The 19,250-nt window shown below is 37.5% G+C and overlaps 1 protein-coding gene across 1 annotated transcript in view; it reads right to left on the bottom strand.

Annotated features, from left to right (window-relative positions):
- Positions 1-1,141: 1,141 nt before the first annotated feature.
- Positions 1,142-19,250, bottom strand: part of ror1 (receptor tyrosine kinase-like orphan receptor 1) — a 134,569-nt gene continuing 116,460 nt past the window's right edge. Inside the window, exons 5-9 of the mRNA XM_067374106.1 lie at positions 8,111-8,238; positions 7,113-7,430; positions 6,784-7,029; positions 4,838-5,046; positions 1,142-2,581 (exon numbers count right to left, since the gene is read on the bottom strand). Of these exons, the coding sequence (XP_067230207.1) occupies positions 1,142-2,581; positions 4,838-5,046; positions 6,784-7,029; positions 7,113-7,430; positions 8,111-8,238 (2,341 nt within the window). The remainder of the gene's footprint in view (positions 2,582-4,837; positions 5,047-6,783; positions 7,030-7,112; positions 7,431-8,110; positions 8,239-19,250) is intronic.

A 19,250-nucleotide genomic window follows, 5' to 3' on the forward strand; every position in this document is an offset into this window, starting at 1 on the left:
CAAAAGTTTATGACTCATTTAGATGAATGAAATGCTTTTCAGGCAGTTTAAAACATGCCTTGGTTAAGGCACATATAGAGTATACACAGAAACCTTGTGAATGTTATGGTTGCCTGAATTTCAGCTATATTATGGCCTTCCAGGCAACATTCAATGACCAAAAAATTGCATCCGAAAGCTGAACAATGCTGCATACAAAGATAGGTAGGCAAAAAAGGCATGTCCCAATCTTATGATTGTGACACATGCTCTCTTGATACCTTCATTCTCATCTGCTTATGATGAAAATTACATATGAAAGTTGCAGTTAGCGGTCAGTTTTGACTTAACTTGATTTCTAGCGAGAAATTAATAGTGTGGTATTTAAATATTTTCTTAGTTAGCACCAAATTTGTATCTCTCTTTGTTGTAGGATGGTACCTTCGAAACGCAGGCATTGCCTGAGAAGTCATTGGCATACAGGGCAACAAGTCAGCTGCCTAAGCTTTCGGACATAGCCCTGATGTGTCTCATGTGTTGAAATCATTTGAATAACACCACAGTAACAGAAGAATCTCACAGAACACATTGTCTCCCACAAGTACACATGCCTGAATTCATAATAAAATGCAGGCACATATGGTGGCTATAATTAAAGCAACATATTTTTTCATATTGAGGCATTGGTGATACATATTTGCAAAACTATTCCCTTAATTCTGCTATAGGGTTAGATTTCAATACAGTAATAATGAAATTTAACTCATTCAATACATCCAAAATGCAATGACGGACAGAGACCAAGACATTCTGAAGCCTTCCGTGAAGTTTCCAAGTCGTCAATGAATGAAAAAGCAGACAAAATGATGATAAAGCAACAGTTTTGTCAAAAATAACATTGAAAGGGCATAATTTCAAAGTTCAGGTTAAAAAAAAAAAAAGAAGGACATTTTAAGGCTGTTCTGCGACGTTTAGTCCTACTGAGCCGAAAAAAGTGGCATGAAGCTTCACAGAGAATATGTGAATATACAAGACACATTTATAAAACAACATTAAAATATAAACTTTCGCATTCTGTTCAGGCTATTTCATATTTACAAGGAAGAAAAAAAAACATTAAAATATCAATAATTATCAATATACAGGACAAAACATCATGTATTCACAAATCGGCAGTAATGATGGAATCACTGTACATCAGTCTGTTAGTGTCAGCGAGCAGTGCTGCCTGACTTGGGTCTATTTGCATGGCCTTCTGTGCCATATGTCCAAAAACTTGCATTGTGCCACCCGGCACTGCTGTCATGGGTGTCAGAGTGACACAATGAGAAAGCAAGGGTGTGTTGGCGTCATGATTGGAGCCTGTGGAGGGGACACTGGTCACGTGACCCGTGCTGGTCGAGCCGCTGGCGCTGCTGGGCGACCGGCTCTTCGGCGGAGGGCAGTGCTGCACCACCTGCGGAGGGCCCTGAGATGTGGTGAAATGGGCTGCGGGGAAAGCAGCATAACCAGGTGGGATAGGGTATCCGTTCACAGGTATAAAACGCTGGTTCTGTGACATCGGCGCCGCCATGAAGCCTGCAATTTGTCCCGTCGGGAGGGTCTGCGGAGCTCCGTAGATGTAACCGGCGTAGCGCGGGCTGCTGAGGTTACTGACGGGGCTGGCACTCAGAGAGGTAGTCTGGGTGGTGGCGTTGCCTCCAGATGGTGTGCTGGAGCTGGCGTGGGAGGACAGACCCTCCCAAGCACGCAGTCGGCTGTGTATGTCTTTAAATCTCGGCCTGCGAGCGGGACCCTCCTGCCAGCACTCCGTCATCAGCGCGTACATCCGAGGAGGGCAATCCTCCGGGCAGGGTAGCAGCTGCCTCTTCCGCACCATCTCTATCACTTCCTGGTTGCTGAAACCATAATAGGGCTGCAGGCCGAAGCTGAAGATCTCCCACAGAACCACACCGAATGCCCAAATGTCAGAGTCTGTGGTGTATTTCCCATAAACGATGGCCTCTGGTGGCATCCAGCGAATAGGAAGGAGCGTTTTGGGTTGGACTCTGTAATAATCAGAAGCGTAGATTTCTCTTGACAAGCCAAGATCGGAAATCTTGATGTGAAGCTGCTCACCGACCAGGATGTTTCTTGCTGCCAGGTCTTTGTGGACGAAAAAATGGCTGGCGAGGTACTCCATCCCGGCAGCAACCTGAATGGCCAGGTGCAGAAAGTCTGCATGGTCGAGGCTGGACTTGACGGTACCATCTTCGTCGCTGCTGCAGCCCACATCCGAATGGGGAGAGCGCATGATGAGGAATTCGTGGAGGTCGCCTTGGGCCAGGAACTCAAAGAGCATGCAGACAGGCTGTTCCTGGGTCACGACACCCAGAAGACAAACCACATTGGGATGATGAAGTTCTGCAAGGACAGATGCTTCCTGCTGGAAATCCCCCCAGTGTTGTGCACTTGAGATGTCCTTCAGTGTTTTTATGGCCACCAGCTGAGCGTGCTCCATGCCTGGCAGGTACAGGTGACCTTTGTAGATCTTACCAAAGGCACTCTCGCCCAATTCCTCCATGAAGCGCACTGCAGACAGAGGAAGCTCTTTGGCTTTGCTCTAGAGAACAGAAGGAAATAGAAAGGTAAGTCTGGGGTGGCAAATTTGTTATTGCATATCATGTGACACTGAAGACTGGACTATAGATATATATATATATATATATATATATATATATATATATATACATACACAAGACTATATTATATATATATATACAGTTCAGTCCAAAAGTTTGGAACAACCAAGATTTTTTATGTTTTTAAAAGAAGTTTCGTCTGCTCACCAAGGCTACATTTATTTAATTAAAAATACAGTAAAAAACAGTAATATTGTGAAATATTATTACAATTTAAAATAACTTTGTACTATTTAAATATATTTGACAAAGTAATTTATTCCTGTGATGCAAAGCTGAATTTTCAGCATCGTTACTCCAGTCTTCAGTGTCACATGATCCTTCAGAAATCATTCTAATATGCTGATTTGCTGCTCAAGAAACATTTATGATTATTTTCAATGTTGAAAACAGTTGTGTACTTTTTTTTCCAGGATTCCTTGATGAATAGAAAGTTCAAAAGAACAGCATTTATCTGAAATACAAAGCTTCTGTAGCATTATACACTAGCGTTCAAAAGTTTGGGGTCAGTAAGAATTTTTTTTTTTTTTTTTAAAGAAATTAAAGAAATGAATACTTTTATTCAGCAAGGATGCATTAAATCAATCAAAAGTGGCAGTAAAGACATTTATAATGTTACAAAAGATTAGATTTCAGATAAACACTGTTCTTTTGAACTTTCTATTCATCAAATAATCCTGAAAAAAAATATTGTACACAAATATTTTGTACAATTGTACACATTAAATGTTTCTTGAGCAGCAGATCAGCATATTAGAATTATTTCTGAAGGATCATGTGACACTGAAGACTGGAGTAATGATGCTGAAAATTCAGCTTTGCCATCACAGCCATAAATTACTTTGTGAAATATATTCAAATAGAAAACAGTTATTGTAAAGTGTAATAATATTTCACAATATTACTGTTTTTACTGTATTATTAATTAAATAAATGTAGCCTTGGTGAGCAGACAAAACTTCTTTTAAAAACATAAAAAAATCTTAGTGGTTCCAAACTTTTGGACTGTATATGGACTGTATATGGACTGTATATATATATATATATATATATATATATATATATATATATATATATATATATATATATATATATATTAAACAATTTGAGTGAAAGGTATAATATCATGACAGCTGTTTTTAACAGTTGTAGCCTTATTTTTACAGCTTTTGCTCTTTTGCTGAAAAACAAGAGGTTACAACCTCAACCACTGACCACAGAAATGCCTAAAATCTCTGTTTGCTCTTAAAATATTCTGATTGTCATGTACATTTATGTACTTGGCAGATGCAGTCTTACCCACTTAAATGATAGTCACTATGATTCTATACTGTTTTATTCCCTATATGCGTGATATAGATACAAGTAACATGCATAATGCTGTCTGATTGGTATGGACAAGATTCTGGATTGTGAAATAGGAAATAAAAAATTGACAAAAGGTCACAGCTACAAATTAACAGTGTCAAATAAAAGATCGGAGTTTCTTTTTTGAAAGACGCAGCTGTTTTGTGTTAGCGTCAACTCTGCCTGAGGCTAAACACGTCTCATCCCTGTTTTGGATATTACTTGAGTGAGTGGTGACCTTTGTATGACCTTAGTCTGAACTTTGGCCTGCAGCTGAGACTGTAGAAGAGAGGTCTCAATGTGTTATAGATACAAACAGCACTTCAGGGTGTCAAAAGGTCTGATTATACTGGAACTGAATCGAACTAGCATCATCTCTTCAAAATATTTGTGTGTTAAGATGTCAGTTTGATGAAAAAGCAGGGAAAAACAATTTTCAAGCAGAAATCTCATTTGTATCCGCTTTGAATGATCCAAACGTAATGATAACAATATGATTATATTTAGATTCCTCTCCAGGCCTGGAAGAGATTGCCTCCATATGCTCATCCCTACTACCATTTTGCCTCCTGTTTGTGCAGCCCCCTTAACCCCACCCCATCACCCAGGAATGCACACTAATTCAAACATTATGAGAATGCCTTCCAATGGACAAAAGATATAAGAATACAAATTTAAATAGGAGCACTGATAGAGTTGTTTATTTGCACATGCAGATGTGTTGTTTTAGCACCCGATTCACTGAAGGAATTAGGCCAATTATTTAACGCGTGAATAAGTTGCGGATTTTTGTGCTGAAATCCACTGGTCTATTAGCAGTAACATCTCACCTTTGGTTTGTAGGCCGTGAGCATGGACATTTCGACGTTTTGGCCACGGACGGGTTTGGGCTGACGTGGCGCTGGTGGACGTGAGGCTTTCTGGTTGTTCCGGCACACACAAATGAAGAAGAACAGCAGGGCGATGGCCAGTGGTATAGCCACGCTTGGTACCAGGATGTACAGGATCCCCATACTGCTGCTGCCATGCTTTGGCAAATCTGAGGACAATCAATATACACAAAAATGAACTAAATATGATAATTCTGTTTCGACAACATTAAAAATATGTGTTTCGGAGTAAAACAAACCACAGATTACCCAAGAATGGCTATATTCAGAACGGAATACTAGCATACCACTAACTATACCATACACTGCATACTAATTTTCAAAATAATACGTAAAACACTTTATGTAATCTTTGATCTCATTACATGCAGTGAGTGACACCCAGTTATCATATCCGAGTTATTTTGAATTTTAACCAAATTTTGTGTAAGAATATTTTAACTTTTGGCAGTCATTATGAAATAATTAGTCACGAAACAGATGTAAAAACTGTAGCTCATATTACTTCTAGTCACATTTACTATTCTCATTACAACATTACTTGAAATAGGAGTGCAAAGTCAAGTGCATTGCATTGTTGTTATTGTTGACCTAAGTCAAAAAGGGTACGGTTCATGTGAAGTCCTGTACGGTTCACTGCTAATATATGAACCCCATTGTAGGGGTGTCACGGCAGTGAACCGCTATTGATGATGTATAATCACCCACTCATTTTACTGACAAGCGTGACTGATGCACTGCAAGCAGAGAGAATGTATATATAATTTCTGCTCGCCTTCAGAAGAAATGGACTCCCATTTTCTTTAGAAAATTTGCAGTACATTTGCAGCAGATAGACACAAATGCTGTTGTTTGCTGATGCTTTGGAAACAAAACCAAAATATAAAAGTGAGGTAAACAATGGTACACTGTAAACCATAATGCTCAAAATACTTAATTGGTTTGAGTACGACAAAATTAAATTGAACAAATTAGTTCAGTTAAATTAACTACTATGTGTATTTAGAACTTTATCTGAGTTCACAGCACTGACATATTTCAAGTAAACTGAACTGTTTCAGTGTTTTGAGTTGTATGAACTCATTTCTTTTAATTTAGAATAACAAGTTTAACTGAAACTGGACTGTGATTTCTATTTTCAAGCATGCTTTGCCCATGGAACTCGAAAGGGAGAATAAATGCTAAAATGAAGTGTTATATAATGTTTTTTTACAGTGAAACAAATAACTCATTTGATTTGCAAAAACTCAAAATAAAAAGTTAATTAACTAAATATTTTATGTTAATTGCTATCAAAATGTATGAGATAGCTAACTCAGTACTTCAAGTTAGGAGCAATTAACATGCATGAGTACTACAAACTCAAAACTTGATAGTTCTGCTTACTTAAAATTGGGAACATCATACTGTAACTCATGATTACCTCAAATTTTTTGAGTTAGCCCAACTTATTCGGGTTTACAGTGTATGCGTTTTCCCGCCTTATCCTGTCATCGTTACCAAGCAACAAGGGTAAACAGCTGCTGCTTTGATGATGCAACAGTTCGGACCCAAATAACATAAAGTGAACACTGGTTTGGACCAGGTAACTGAACCAAGTGTGAAAGCACCCTAAAACTAAAATTATTTAAAAAAAAAAAAATTGGTAACTGAAATAAAGCTGAAATATAAACCTTAGAAAACTTAAAAACTTAACAGGTAACAGGTGAAAACTTTAGTATTTAGGCCTATAAATACTAAAATAACACTACATTGCATTTTGAGTTAGAGTATTTTATCAAATTCAGCAGTACCTTCAGTAAAAACTCATACTGCACAAAGCATGCATACTCTATACTGTGGAAATAGTATGAGGGTAGTATGTCAATATGAGCAGGGCGTCTCACCACATGGAGGAATGTCACATAGCTCCATGCGCACACTCTCATCTAGGGTGAAGCACCAGGGAGCGTCGTGCTTGTTGCCGGGGTTGCGACAATAGGAATGTCCCCCATTGAGCTCTGGGTAACGCATGGCCAGGAAGGTGTGGCTGTGGGGATACTGTGAGTTCCACGGTTGACACTGTCGACCAGATTTAGTCACGCTGACTGTGCCACGGTAGTCTGAACCACTGTTGTTATAACATTTGTGGCCTAAAATAGGAGAAACAAAGAGAATTTAATTTTCTATAAAATCAGAAAAAAAATTAATAATTATTTTTAATAAAAAGACTTACTTTTATTTATGGTTTCAGCTATTGGAATGCCTATTCTTATGCAGTTGGCAGCCTCTGGGCTGTCCGAAGCGGCCAGGTCTTCACAGTTGGGCAGTTTGAGACGTTTGAGGATGAGAGGGTTGGAGCGAGCGATGATGTACTCAGTCTTACACAAGTCGTTCTCCAGAATCTCACACTCGTCCTTGCATAAATCCCGTGGTTTCTCCATGCCAGAGCTGCGGTCACATGTCGGGAAGGCAAAATGGCACAGGGAGGGGATAGCGAACTGGGAGCAGCGATCTGACAGGTGATTGGAGGTGCCAATCATAGTGAACGCCGCTGGAAAAAACAGAAATAAGTCTTTTATACAGTGGTTACCTCCAGAGTTTAAAACCGGAATGAGCCATTGTGGTCTCCAACAAGCTTTGTAACGGCCTAGTGTATTCGAGGGAAATTATATCTTACACACAAACAACAAAGAGACAAAAGCTTCAATGAATTGTTGTGGTTTCGCAAGAAGTTTTGTGATTTAAAAACAAATTGACTGCTCACTCATGAGAGGTAACCACAGTGAATGCTTGGTTTTTCTAAAATGGCTACAATTGAAACCTTTCTCACAGAAAACAAAAAACAATTCAAATTTAAAACCGAAACCAGGCTTAGGCCAGCCCATATGTGCATGATACCAAGATTTAGCCATGGAAAAAACAACCTAAAACTCTCTTAAAACTGTAAGGTGGGCGGTACTGTAGTACAGTAATGGTATCAGATATAATTCCATGGATGGCTCATGTATAAGATGGTACTGAATGATTACTATATTTACGTAGCATGGAATTTACATGGTAATTTAAAGAATACCATGATAGTATCATAGTAAATGTAAAAAAAAAAAAAAAAAAAAACAAGCTAGCTGAGTAAAGTTGTCTTATCTAAGGCTTCAGACTGATTTAATCATAGGTGTTTCAGTTGAAGTCTGTACAATAGAGTGGTTTTGAAATGACTTGTGTAAGAACTACCTGTGATTTGGGTCTCAATCTCGCCCTGCATCTGCAGCGAGTCTACGAAGATACTCCTGTTTCCTATGAAGCGAGCACAAGCGATCCCTCTGTACGGCTGGCAGAAACCTTCCTCGTCAAAATCCTCTCTAAAAACAAAATAAAATAAAAGGTTCATGTTAATTATGGTCAGTCAGTTTACCAGGCCTTAAAAAAAAATCAGCATTGTAGTTTATTTATTTATTTTGGCAGCGGGGATTCCTATAAGGCTGTAATTCTAACTCCAAACACTAGAGGGCAATAAGCACCACTGGATCACACAAATGCAATTCCACAGAACCAAATTTGGCATATTTATTCAGCCTATACAATACAAACCCAACATATGAAAAATACATTCAAATGGAATATAATACAGACCTGGATATATCATTTAAACCATTCAACATTTCATAAATAATAAAAAAGACGTTTTGTTCTGTGTCTGCATGTCATACCCTGTAATTTAAACCATATGAACGAGTGGTTCTCTCAAAAGCGTATGTCATCCATATATACACTATGAGAAGGAGGCAAAGACTGAGTCACTGCTGGACTCCAGTGATTTGCAGTGTGGTAAACCAAAACAATTTGACTTAATAACATGTAAGATAAAATGAGAGAAAACAATGATCAGGTTATGAACAGTTCAAATAAACGGAATCAATTAAAATGGTTGGTGGTGTTAATGAAAAGCAGGCATGTGAAAGGTCAGAGGTCAAAAGTCAAAGGAGTGTCTGAGGAGCAAATGTCAATCCAGATATTAGCACTCAATCTGGCTATGTTTGAAATGAAATACAAGCTTACTATTTATTGAACACTGGATGTTATATACTGTATACTGCCCACTATTCTTTAAAAATAGTATGTGAAAGAAGAGGCATTCTCTAATGGTCTTACATATTATTATATAAGTGTTTTAAACCGTAGTACATTACATTTTTGTCACCCGACTTCATATTGCAGTAGCATTCAGCTATCGAATGAATGGAAATAAAATGAATTCAATTTTGTGTTTATATATAACTTATATATTATTGTTCAAATCTTTGTGGTCGGTAGTATTGTCAAGTATCATTTAAGTTCAATCTAAAATTCAAAAACAGTGACAGACACTGGAAAAGCTTCACAGCTCTCCAGCATGTGCGTCACAGGAGAATACTGTGGCCACCCACAGAAAGTTAAATGACATGGAGGAACAGTTGTTGTGGAGAATAGCAACCTATTTTTGCATAACTTTAGTTTCTTTCGCTTACATTCTCTCATTCTGTTTTCCTGTTGTACACACGCACATATGCATGAACACACTCCTCTTGTCACACGTCGGAGTGAATGTGTTTCTTACTAAGTGTGCGGTTTGTTTGTATAAACAGAAGAAAGTTCAGGGCATTTCTTTACGTATCAGCGGGAAATGGAAGCGAATGATAATTAAAGGAAAAGTGTGAGCTGCAACACAAACTGTTAACTGACCCGTGGCAGTGATGTAACAAGAACAAGAGAACAAGAGAAAGTTCATGATATGCTTTTCAACATGTTCTTCAGATCCAACACATGGTGGAATTCCTACAGGATTCTCAAACTCTCCTGCTAAACCTATTGAGTCAAGACAGGAAGGAGTGAGGAGTCTAAAAATGCTCCCCTGTGTGCTGAGTAGCAGAGAAATCAACCTGTGAAAGATGCACATTAAACATTACCAAGATGGATGTTTAATCCTTCAGGGTGTGCTATTCTTGAGGGTGTGTAGCCAAAACCATCCGCAAACAATTATACAAAAGGGCTCATAACTCTGGAAAACAGAGGAAAAGGCTTTTATTTTGCATCTTTCCGATTTAATAAATTATTCATTACAAACAAACAAAAATTATTTATGTATTAATTATTCATTTATTTATTACAAATTATGTACTAAACTGTATTTATTCATTTGTAATGAAAGTTTCAACAAGAATTTGAGTGTTATTATTATTCATGTCCCCTTTTGTTTTACTGTATTTTACTGTAAGCCAATTTCCGCAACATAAAGAGACACAAAGTCATAATTATGAGATGAAAAGTCAAAATAATGAGATGAAGTCAAAATTATGACAGAAACATACATAAAGTAAAAAATATGAGATAAAAAGTCAAATTTATGACATGAAAAGTCGAAATTATGAGATATTAAGTCATAATTATGACATTAAAAATGTTTACTTTTTGCAGAACCTGATTTTACCAAGTTCAACATGCTCCTGGATCAACATCTTTTGGATCAACATTTCAATCAACCAATCAGTTTAAGTTTACAGATTATGTCAAGTTTAGACTTTCAACTAGAGTTTGGTGTTTCTACATCAGTGTTATTGACCTATCATTTCCCTCTGATTTTAGGGATAACTTATGGGGTTAGGTTTCGGGCTAGGGATATGGTTAGGATTAATTTTTCGGACAGGAATGTTGTTCCAGTATCAACAAAATATGCTGACCCAGGAACACGTCTAACTCTGCAAAATCAGGACATGAGGTATAGTGGAGCTCCATAGACGTGAACTCCACAAGTTAGTGTAAAGCCTGATAATGTTATCAGCACGATTTGAGGATGATAAATGGAGGAAAAAATCCCAGGTAGTCTCTGGTTTTTAGGCCCTTCAGCATCTATGGTGACAAACAACAGGAGATGACTTAAAATTAATATCCTGGTCCAAACAAAGGTGTGATTTAAAGCATTGAGCCTTGTTAAGAAGCTAAGCTCATGAAGATGTCAGTGCTGCGTACTAACACGGTAAGGAGAATGGATTTGTGTCATCAGTGTTATTGTATACGTGCCCGGGAGTCCAATAAACGTATCAAGATATTCCCCTCCGGAAACCACCTCCAATCTGGCTGGTCTTGAAGCCTTTTTTTTTTAGCAATTCTCCCTCCTTCTGCATCCATTAAAGAGTCAAAAACACTTCCTTAATATGTTTACTAAACTTTTTTTTGCTCTTGTGCCATATGCCCAGGGCTTGACATTAGCACCCGCCAAATGGTGGGTTGATTGCAGAAGTGGCATGTGCCACTACTATCCACTTTGGCATGTTAAATTTATATATAGCCTAAATATAAATTTTTCAGCTGTAGTCATTTAAAATGTCATCCGAAATGATAAACAAAGAGAATTGTTGTCAAAAACATACATCTCAATACTAAAATATAATTTACCACAGAATAGATACACGACAGCGAGTTGATACAAACCCGCCTCCCCTCACTCACTCCTTTCATTTGCTCCGGATGAATATTGTTGATGTTACAGAGCTTGATTTCGGTGTGGGATTGCACATAATTTTACCAGATTTTCAGCTCACACCGAAAGTGCGAGAGCATAAAGCCACCTCTCAGTACTAAATTGAGTTATTTTTTGCTGCTTATAGTGCTTAAACAGTCAATTACACACAAAATAATGTCAAAAATGGTGATCTTGGCGAGTATTCACGTAAACACAGTCGGTAAACATAGTCAGTTATATTGTAATGCATGTGTAACGCTATAATGGATCTGCCTGTCAGGTCTTAAAGTGACAGCAGCCTAATATACCTGCTGCCAAATTATGAGATAATAAAAATATCTGTATATATCAGTTTTTCCCCATGTTATCGATGTCAAAATTGTGGCCAGAGAAAATGCTAAGTGGCTGGTGAGCAAAAAAGTTAATGTTAAGCCCTTCATATGCCGCTTTACTTAAAAGGGAGTTAAGTAGCAGGGAGGTTGATCAGTTGATCAGGATGGACAGTGAGATACTCTGTTTGGGATCTCAAAGCCATGCTGTGCAGAAATGTGATTTTGAAGCTGATTTTATGAACAGATATTTCCACTTAGTCCATTATAAGATCAAGAGACTCACTGGCCTACATTAAGAAAACTAATTGTAGATAAACTCACTTACAGGTCTCCCACGATCATGGAAAACATGTGATTTTCAGCTCTGGAAACATGATGGAAATTCTTAAATGGTAGAGTAAAACTGGTCCACAAGTCAGCATGATTTTCATCAGTCTTTTGTACACTACAATGTTTGGTTCCTGACATACAAATGGAAATCATGGATTCATCTTTATGAAATTTAAACAAAAGGACTGGAAAGATCATGTAAAACCATGTACTTCTCTTCATACCATCAAGCACATTTATAATAAAACTATGAAAATCAACTTTAAGTCATAATCTACGCTAAGACTCTTGTATAATAGTGTTGAAAATTCATGTGTAGTTGAATTAACATACTGCTCTCTACCTACTTATATATGTGAAGCACAATATATTTTTCAAAGATTTGTCCCTAAACATGCTCACACTGTTTTCCATGACTAAAGGATCCCTCCTACACTCTCGTGTTAGATCATCTCTCTTTAATATTTTATGGGCTCCACTGCGATGCATGTACTTAAGAGTTTCAGATCTCATCCAAATTCATCTCATTCTTTATGTGCTCATTTAAAGTTATTACATGCACCTCTGGAGTTCCTAATACTGAATATTTTCATCTCAAATACTATGTGTACCATGAAAGCAATGATGGTGCTTGCATTCCTCTTCTCAATGACTGTGGGCTTGCCATTTCATGCAGAATGCTAATGTCCATATTATGCTGTTTTGATAAAACACTTTCCAAAACATCTTAACTTTGTTGTTACAGTAAGTATGAGGGCATTCCAGAGTAGTGTTTGAGTTTGTAAAACTGAGTGTTTCATTGGCTATGTATCTGCACACACACAATCTTTGAGGTTTTTGAGGCTGTTCTGCATGCCAAGTGTAGGACACATAAAATCTAATGGATTATAAAGGACTAGACTTGTACTCTGCATGAAATAAGCCATGAGAAAGAGTTTTGAAAAGAGAATATACAATTGACAGTCAGGTATTCTCCTCAGATAAAGTTTGACCTGGGTCAGTGGCAATATATTTAACAATGGGGAGAATATGGGTAACAGTGGACTGGTTTGTCCCTGATACGGGGGGCCTGTGGTCCGTGACTGCATCTCGGGAGGAAGGGAAAGACAGCCACCAAGGGACTCTCATTAGGAGCCACGAAGAAAAAGAGGAAAGAGTCCTCATGTTACACTACCACAATAGCAGCCTCTATTACAGAAGCAAAGGACACAACCCTGTGACCCCTGAGATCTCCCAGAAAGAGAGAATCAGGGCATGCAAACTATAGTCAAAGTCTAGGCACGTGATCTGAGCAAAGAGTAAAAAATCCAAATGCTGACAGTCAGTCATAAAAAATGAATGTTGACAAAAATGTCATTATAATAATATTACAAATATATTAACATCAATACTGATAATAATAATAATAATAATAATAATAATAATTACAATAACTATCTAATAATAACAATCATCATCATAAATAATATAAACAAGAAAAAAGGGAGAAACACTCACTGTTCTTATTTAGGAATAACTGAACAATTTGAAAATGATATAATGAAACAATTTGAAAGGTCCATGCCATTTTTTTTTCTCCACTTTTTAAAGGGGACGTATTAAGTCTCTGGTGTCCCCAGAATGTGTCTGTGAAGTTTCAGCTCAAAATACCCCACAAAAAATGTATTATTTGATGTTGTAAATGCTTATTTTTGAGTGGAAGCAAAAACATGCTGGTTTTGTGAATGTATCTTTATATGCAAATGAGCTGCTGCTCCCCACCCGCTTTCCAGAAGAGAGCGGAACCTGTAGAACTCATGCCCTGAATACTGTGCAAAAAACAAAACATATGCTTGATTTTGATTAACATCTCTATCGTGGTCAGGTTCACATGGCATTGCAGTTCTTCCTCTTCATAAAAGTTATTATTTGCATGTGTTTTAAAGCCGTAACAGTTTAAACTTCTGACATACGGTTTTCTGAGCGCACACATCTGAAGCACGCGCACAGAAAGCTGCCTGTCATATGGTGCGTCCTGTGAGGATTAAACTGTTTTCTCTTTCACATCTTATTGCACTTAAACTGTCAAATACACACAAGGTTATGTCAAAAACCCAAAGTTCACAAACAGTCAGTTATGTCTGTGAACGTAAACAGCAGGGAAAGAAATCGCATGTGTACAGTATATTAGATCTGTGTAATAAAGTGAAAGCTGCATAATATACAGTACCTACTGCTATATATGCTAATATGAACCAAGCAACAAAAGAAAAACAGAAAATCACTCACTGCAGATGGAGCAATAATAACTGACATGATCCATGATAACATGATATTTTTAGTGGTATTTGTAAACTGTCTTTCTAAATGTTTCGTTAGCATGTTGCTAATGTACTGTTAAATGTGGTTAAAGTTAACATCATTTATTACTGTATTCACAGAGACAAGAGCCGTCGTTATTTTCATTATTAAACACTTGCAGTCTGTATAATTCATAAACACAACTTCATTCTTTATAAATCTCTCCAACAGTGTAGCATTAGCCGTTAGCCACGGAGCACAGCCTCAAATTCATTCAGAATCAAATGTAAACATCCAAATAAATGCAATACTCACATAATCCGACGCATGCATGCAGTATGCATGACGAACACTTTGTAAAGATCCATTTTGAGGGTTATATTAGCAGTGTAAACTTTGTTTATGCACTGTTTAAGGCAAGCACAAGCTCCGTGGGCGGGCAGCGTGAGCATTTAAAGGGGCCGCAACCTGAATCGGCGCATTTCTAATTATGCCCCAAAATAGGCAGCTAAAAAAATGAATTAAAAAAAATCTATGGGGTATTTTGAGCTGAAACTTCACAGACACATTCAGGGGACACCTTAGACTTAAATTACATCTTGTAAAAAAAACGTTCGATGGCACCTTTAAGTGAATAACTTTAGTAGCTTTAATAAGAATACATTTCTTACTTGAATGCTGCTGTTAAATGCTCTGGCAAGGAGATGGACTGTGTACAGCTCACTCAGGCTGTTAAACAGTATGTGTACATAAATGACACAAATCAATGAATCTTCAATCTTAATTTTTTCTGTTTTTTCAAAATTTCCATTAAGCATCATAAAATGTCACTGGTTTTGACTATTAAAATGGTGGTATCCAGACATCCATCAACATCTGACAGAAGCCCGATTAGCTGAGCAATTAAATCTATGATCTGATCTGTGCTTTATCCTACAGGAACCCAGAAGATTATCTGCCCCATCTCTTCACTCTACACTGACCCTGTCACATCCCCTGAGAGTAACGCCGAGGCTCGGGTTCCAATTTCTAAATTTAAAGGTCCATGTCCACTGGGTGTGACTGCTGTTGTTGAAACAAATAATCTGGAGATTGTCTGTACGGGTGTATTATCACCCCCACAGATGATTTGCTTATACAATGTGCAGTTGAGTGATTTTCTAAACAAAAGAGGGCAGAAAGGTCAAGCTGTTAGGAGCCCATTAGGGCAGGAGGTGACAATGTACATGGTGCAAAATAGTCCATGTTTGTTTTTCTATTCACTGAGCCACAATGTGTTCTGATCATTCAATAACAAATAGAGCTGACTAGACGAGGTGTGACAACAAGTGATTAGGGGGAGTAAACAAAGATTGAATTGCATCAGCTGATAGTGTTGTTTATTTGCACATGTCGTCTGCATTGTTTCAGCATCTGATACACTAAAGGATTTATGCCAACTAGGTATCAGCGCAAACACACCCACAAAATTAGTGCTAATGACAATTTACATGGCACAATTCCCCATGTAGACCAGTTCTGAGTACTTGATTGTGGATACAGCAGGCTACCACAATATTTATGAAAATGAATGTTGTTTTCAGTCATTTAAAGGTGCAGTGTGTACATTTTAGGAGGATCTATTGACAGAAATGCAGTATAATATATATGTTTTCGGTGGTATATAAAGACCTTACATAATGAACCGTTATGTTTTTATTACTTTAGAATGTGCCTTTTCTATCTACATACACTGCGGGTTCCCCTTACAGGTTAAAGGGTTAGTTCGCTCAAAAATTACATTTCTGTCACTAAGTACTCACCCTCATGTCGTCCCAAACCTGTAAGACCTTCGTTTGTCTTCGGAAAACAAATTAAGATATTTTTGATGAAATCGGAGGGTATCTGAAACCGGCGACAATGACTACAGTGGTTCAACCTTAATATTATGAAGTGATGAGAATGCACGCTATTTTCATTGCAGAACTTCAGTGTTTATGTCTGAACGCGGGCTCAGTATTGGCCAATACTCAGCCACCGTTTTGACGCAAGCATTGAAGCTCTGCAACGAAAATAGCATAGCAGTATGACAAGGGACAGACGGATGTGTTAAATAAAGTTATTTTTGTTTTGTTTTTACGCATAAAAAGTATTCTCATCGCTTCATAATAGTAAGGTTGAACCACTGTAGTCACATCACCCGTTTTAACAATGTCTTTTCTGGACGTCAAAAGGTGTAATGTCGTTGCTGCCTATGTGTGGATCAGATACCCTCGGATTTCTTTGAAAAATATCTTAATTTGTATTCCGAAGACAAACTAAGGTCTTACAGGTTTGGGACGACATGAGGGTAAGTACTTAGTGACAGAAATTTCATTTTTGGGTGAACTAACCCTTTAAGTCACCATTTTGCGCTGGCATGTTTCTACAGTAGCCCTAAATGGACAAACTGCTCTACAGAGAGCATTTCATCACTATGTTGTTGTTGTTTTTAGAGGAAGCTTTCATAGTCACTATGTTGAATATGCACAAAGAAGTAGTAGTAGTAGTAGTAGTAGTCATCTGGTTTATTAGAAGCAGAGACCGTTCTTTGTTAGAAGTAAGAAATAACCGCATTGCTTGACTGGCTACTCTCTGCTGTCTCAGATGACCACATCTTTGTCCTGTGTCGGCCACCATAGCTTCTCTGTGTGCTTCGAAAGGGAGGGGTGAGTGGTGGACTGAACAATTCGCAACCTCAAGGCTAGATGCTCCTAAAATTTACACACTACAACTTTAATGAATTACTTCTCTTATGATTAATAAAAGTTGCAAAGTTCTCTCTTAAATTACATTCTGTTTACCACCTGATTTCATGGGTTTCATGGGTGATAGTAAAATAAATAAAATAAATACTTTTTAAATTAATTTAAATGACTGTACTATTTCAGTGCTTATGGTGCCTGGTTAAACTGCTGTGATTAGTGAATAAAAGGTTTTTGTGCTGAATACTAAAGTGGAACTCTGATTTTGCACTCAGTGTGTGCGCGTTTCAATAGATTTGGGTGTGAATGCATCTGCTTGTGCGAAATTTTTTTAAAATTGAATCCTGACACCGCTGTTATTTACTTCATATGTTATTGCTCTCTGTGTGAATCTACATTTGTCTGCCAAAAAAGCGACTGAAGTTCATGCTATAATCAGTGTTGGCTCAAAGAATTGGCAAAGCACCACTAAACTGACAACATGACTCATATAATCACTAAGCAGAGTAAAGAACAACCTTTATCCAAGAAAGCTTCTCCACCATGTTTTGATATGTGCTTGCGATTTGTCACACCTTGTGATTTACAAAGACAAAGCCTATAGATCATAATGCAAACACTGCTGTTTAAATGACAAGAACATGCATGTTTAACACAGCCGGTGTGTTTTTATAGAGAGTGGGGAACCTTGAGTAATTATGCCTTACTCACGGCTAACTTCCAGGTGTAGGAAAACACAGGGACTCCATGTAAGATGGGGAATATCAATAAATAAGCGTACTGTACACAACTGTCTCTGCTTTCCTTATGCATGACCTATTTATCTCTGTCCATATCAACAGAACAAATCATTATATGTTATATATATCATTAAACTATCTTCACTAAGACATTATTTCATAACTTTAGCATATCCAGGGCTGTAAAATGCATTAAAAACAGAAAAGGAACTTGGGCTGCAGGTAAGGGGTTATCCATTTGAGAGGGGCCCTGGGAATAAAGTTCATGCTCTCCCAATAAAAACAAATTTACAGGCCCCATGTCCCTCTAAAAGTAATGGGAATAAGACATAACTTATTCCCTCAGTGAAAAGAAGAGAGAAAGAAAGCGTTTCTGAGCTTTCATTCATATTTACAGTTGTGTATCTAAAAGTGCGCCCGCTGTAGCTCACATGGAAAAAAAATCAAAAGGCTTTGGCTGCCAGACTTTGTTCATGGAAAATCTTGAAGAGAGGGTGCAGGGCAGAAAGTCGATAGAAAAGGAAATGGTAGAAGATAGCAAGAGGGAGAGACTGAGGGTACTCTGAATACATAATATAAACTATAAAAAGTATAAAATAATATAAAATTGTACTTTGAATTGTGAGGATAGCAAAATAAAGTAAACTGTGACATATTATACCCAAAAATTCTTCATACAGTGAAATTGTAAAATTGATAAAAATTTGGGACCAAAAATTATTCAGACACTTTGGCCTGAACATTTGCTTAAGTGTTATCTGACATAATTAAGATTAATTTAAACTATAGTGAATAAACTGTTTTAATGAATGAAATGTTCAAGGTGTCTGTATTTGTTTATTATGAATATATTTCACAGCCCACAACATATTTTCTTGGTAGTTTTATTCCAAAATGTTCAGATGACACTTTCATAGTTGTGTAGTTGTGTTTTATAGTCAAAAAAATGTTTAGAACAAACCTTCACGCATCCTTGCTGTGGTTAACTGAAATGCAAATATTTTTGTCTGTGATGACCTAATATCAGCTGGCATATATTAACGGTCCATTAAAATAAAGATAAACAGGCTGTCCACTGGCAGGACGGTGTGGTCTGCTGATGTAATTGAGTGGTAGAGGTTAATATGCCGTCATATGGGGTGCTGGGGAGGTATGCTGACCCACACTGCTTGCCCTCAGACTGGAAAAGAAGTTCTGACGAAAGGTCAGGCTCAAGTTTCAGACTGCTCCTCCGCCACAGAGTATGCCAGGTTAAAGGTCATATACCAAGAGACTCATATTAAAGCTCCAATCTTCAGTCAATCAACACTTAGTTAAAAGAGCTCCATAACAAGCTAGAGATTTAGATCTCGACTGAGCCTATATATGCTCACATGGTGAGTAGTTTTCTGAAGTTGTTTTCGAGCTAAAATAAGTTCTTATTTGGTCAGGTCAGCAGATAATTTTGAATACAGTGGAATAAATGTTGAA

Source organism: Chanodichthys erythropterus, chromosome 21 (genome assembly GCF_024489055.1).
Source record: "Chanodichthys erythropterus isolate Z2021 chromosome 21, ASM2448905v1, whole genome shotgun sequence".
Lineage (NCBI taxonomy): Eukaryota > Metazoa > Chordata > Actinopteri > Cypriniformes > Xenocyprididae > Chanodichthys > Chanodichthys erythropterus.